Source organism: Bubalus kerabau, chromosome 15, assembly GCF_029407905.1.
Source record: "Bubalus kerabau isolate K-KA32 ecotype Philippines breed swamp buffalo chromosome 15, PCC_UOA_SB_1v2, whole genome shotgun sequence".
NCBI lineage: Eukaryota > Metazoa > Chordata > Mammalia > Artiodactyla > Bovidae > Bubalus > Bubalus kerabau.
In genome coordinates, this window is record NC_073638.1 from 48,969,686 (window position 1) to 48,971,398 (window position 1,713).

Consider the following 1,713-nt stretch of genomic DNA (forward strand, 5'->3'; position numbering starts at 1 on the left):
TGACCTTGAGACATTCTTTTGATTTACTGTAATAACCAATTGCTAAGGCTACGAGTGGGGCACTCTCAGCCCCTTCTGATGTCTATGTCAGATGTTTTCTCTGTCCTTTTTCACTGTAATAAAACTGTCACATAAGAGCTCTGAGTGATTAAGCCTGGTCCCTGATCCTGAAGCTAAATCCTCTTCTTTGGAGATCACAAATCCAACATCATTCACTGTAAGCGATCAAACATAGGTAAAACTTGTATTCATTATCAGTCACTTCTTTCAGGGTATCCTGAAAAGTGTTCCTCTTACTTTGGGCGGGTGGCTGATCTCTGAGCCAGTTGTTCACAGAGATGACTTTGTGATGATATGTGACATCCTGGCAAACTTCTGCATTTATATTTCCAGATCAGTGGGGTAATTGGGGTGGTTGAATCCCTATGCTTTGACTCAGGGGTCTTTTCCACAACATCTTTGAATAACCCTGTCCCTGATCTGTTTGGTTCTAACTCCATAGATGATGGGGTTGAGCATGGGAGGTACCAAGAGATAGACATTAGCCAACATGATGTGTACCACTCGGGGCACATGATGTCCAAAGCGGTGGGTAAGGAAAGTAAAGAGAGCAGGGATATAGAAAGCCAAGATGACACAGATATGGGAGGCACATGTGCCAAAAGCCTTGAGCCGGGCTTCACTTGAGGGTAACTGTAGCACTGTTCTCAGAATCATTACATAGGATACACTGATGACGATAATGTCAAAGCCAACCACAGAGAAGGCCACAAAAAGCCCATATGCACGATTACCTCTAGTGTCAGCACACACCAACTTCAGCACAGCCATGTGCTCACAGTATGACTGGGGGATGATCTGATTGGGGCAGAAGGGCATCCTGGACACCATGAAACAGAAAGGACTCACCCACAACAGCCCTCTCATCATCACACCTGCTCCCAGTTTACCCACGACAGATGGGGTCAGGATACTAGAGTGATGCAGTGGGAAGCAGACAGCCACATAACGATCCAAGGCCATAGCCGTGAGCAATCCAGACTCCACCGAAGAAAAGGCATGGATGAAGAACAACTGGATGAGGCAGGCATGGTATTCAATCTCATGATCGTGAAACCAGAATATGGCCAGCATTTTAGGTTGTGTGGAAGTGGAAAGGACCAGGTCAGTGATAGCCAGCATGGCCAGAAAGAGGTACATGGGCTCATGCAAGGTGGGATCAGTTCGGATTACATGAAGGAGAGTGATATTGCCGACTAGAGCCACAACATACATGGCACAGAATGGGAAGGCAACCCAAAACTGGGAATTCTCCAATCCTGGGATCCCAAGCAGGATGAAGGACACAGGATCAGAAGAGCTGTTCCCTGAAGTCAGCATTGCACTCTGGCTTATATTTCTTCACTGGAAAGGTAATCTACTCTCTGCAGGAGATAGCATTAAGATAAGTCTTTACTATTATTTATTATATTTAGATATAAGAATTGAATAATAAGGTAAAAGTTGAATGGCAAACCAGAACAACTTCAGCTATTTTAATAAGTAAAATTTGCAATATAAAATGATGCTAATCTGTGTTCATTACTTACATTAATGTTCTTGAATATGCAGTCAGAACACACCACTAGCTGCAACCATGATATTTTATAAGAAACAAAATTTTTTTGAAATAAGAACATGTAGAAGGAAAATTTAAATATAATGCCATGTTAA

General features: G+C 42.9%; 1 protein-coding gene across 1 annotated transcript; it reads right to left on the reverse strand.

Moving 5' to 3' along the window:
- Positions 1-435: 435 nt before the first annotated feature.
- On the reverse strand, positions 436-1,380 carry LOC129629080 (olfactory receptor 52R1-like). Its single transcript, XM_055548865.1, has one exon. It carries the CDS (start codon positions 1,378-1,380, stop codon positions 436-438), a length of 945 nt encoding a protein of 314 aa, XP_055404840.1.
- Between the last annotated feature and the right edge of the window lie 333 nt (positions 1,381-1,713).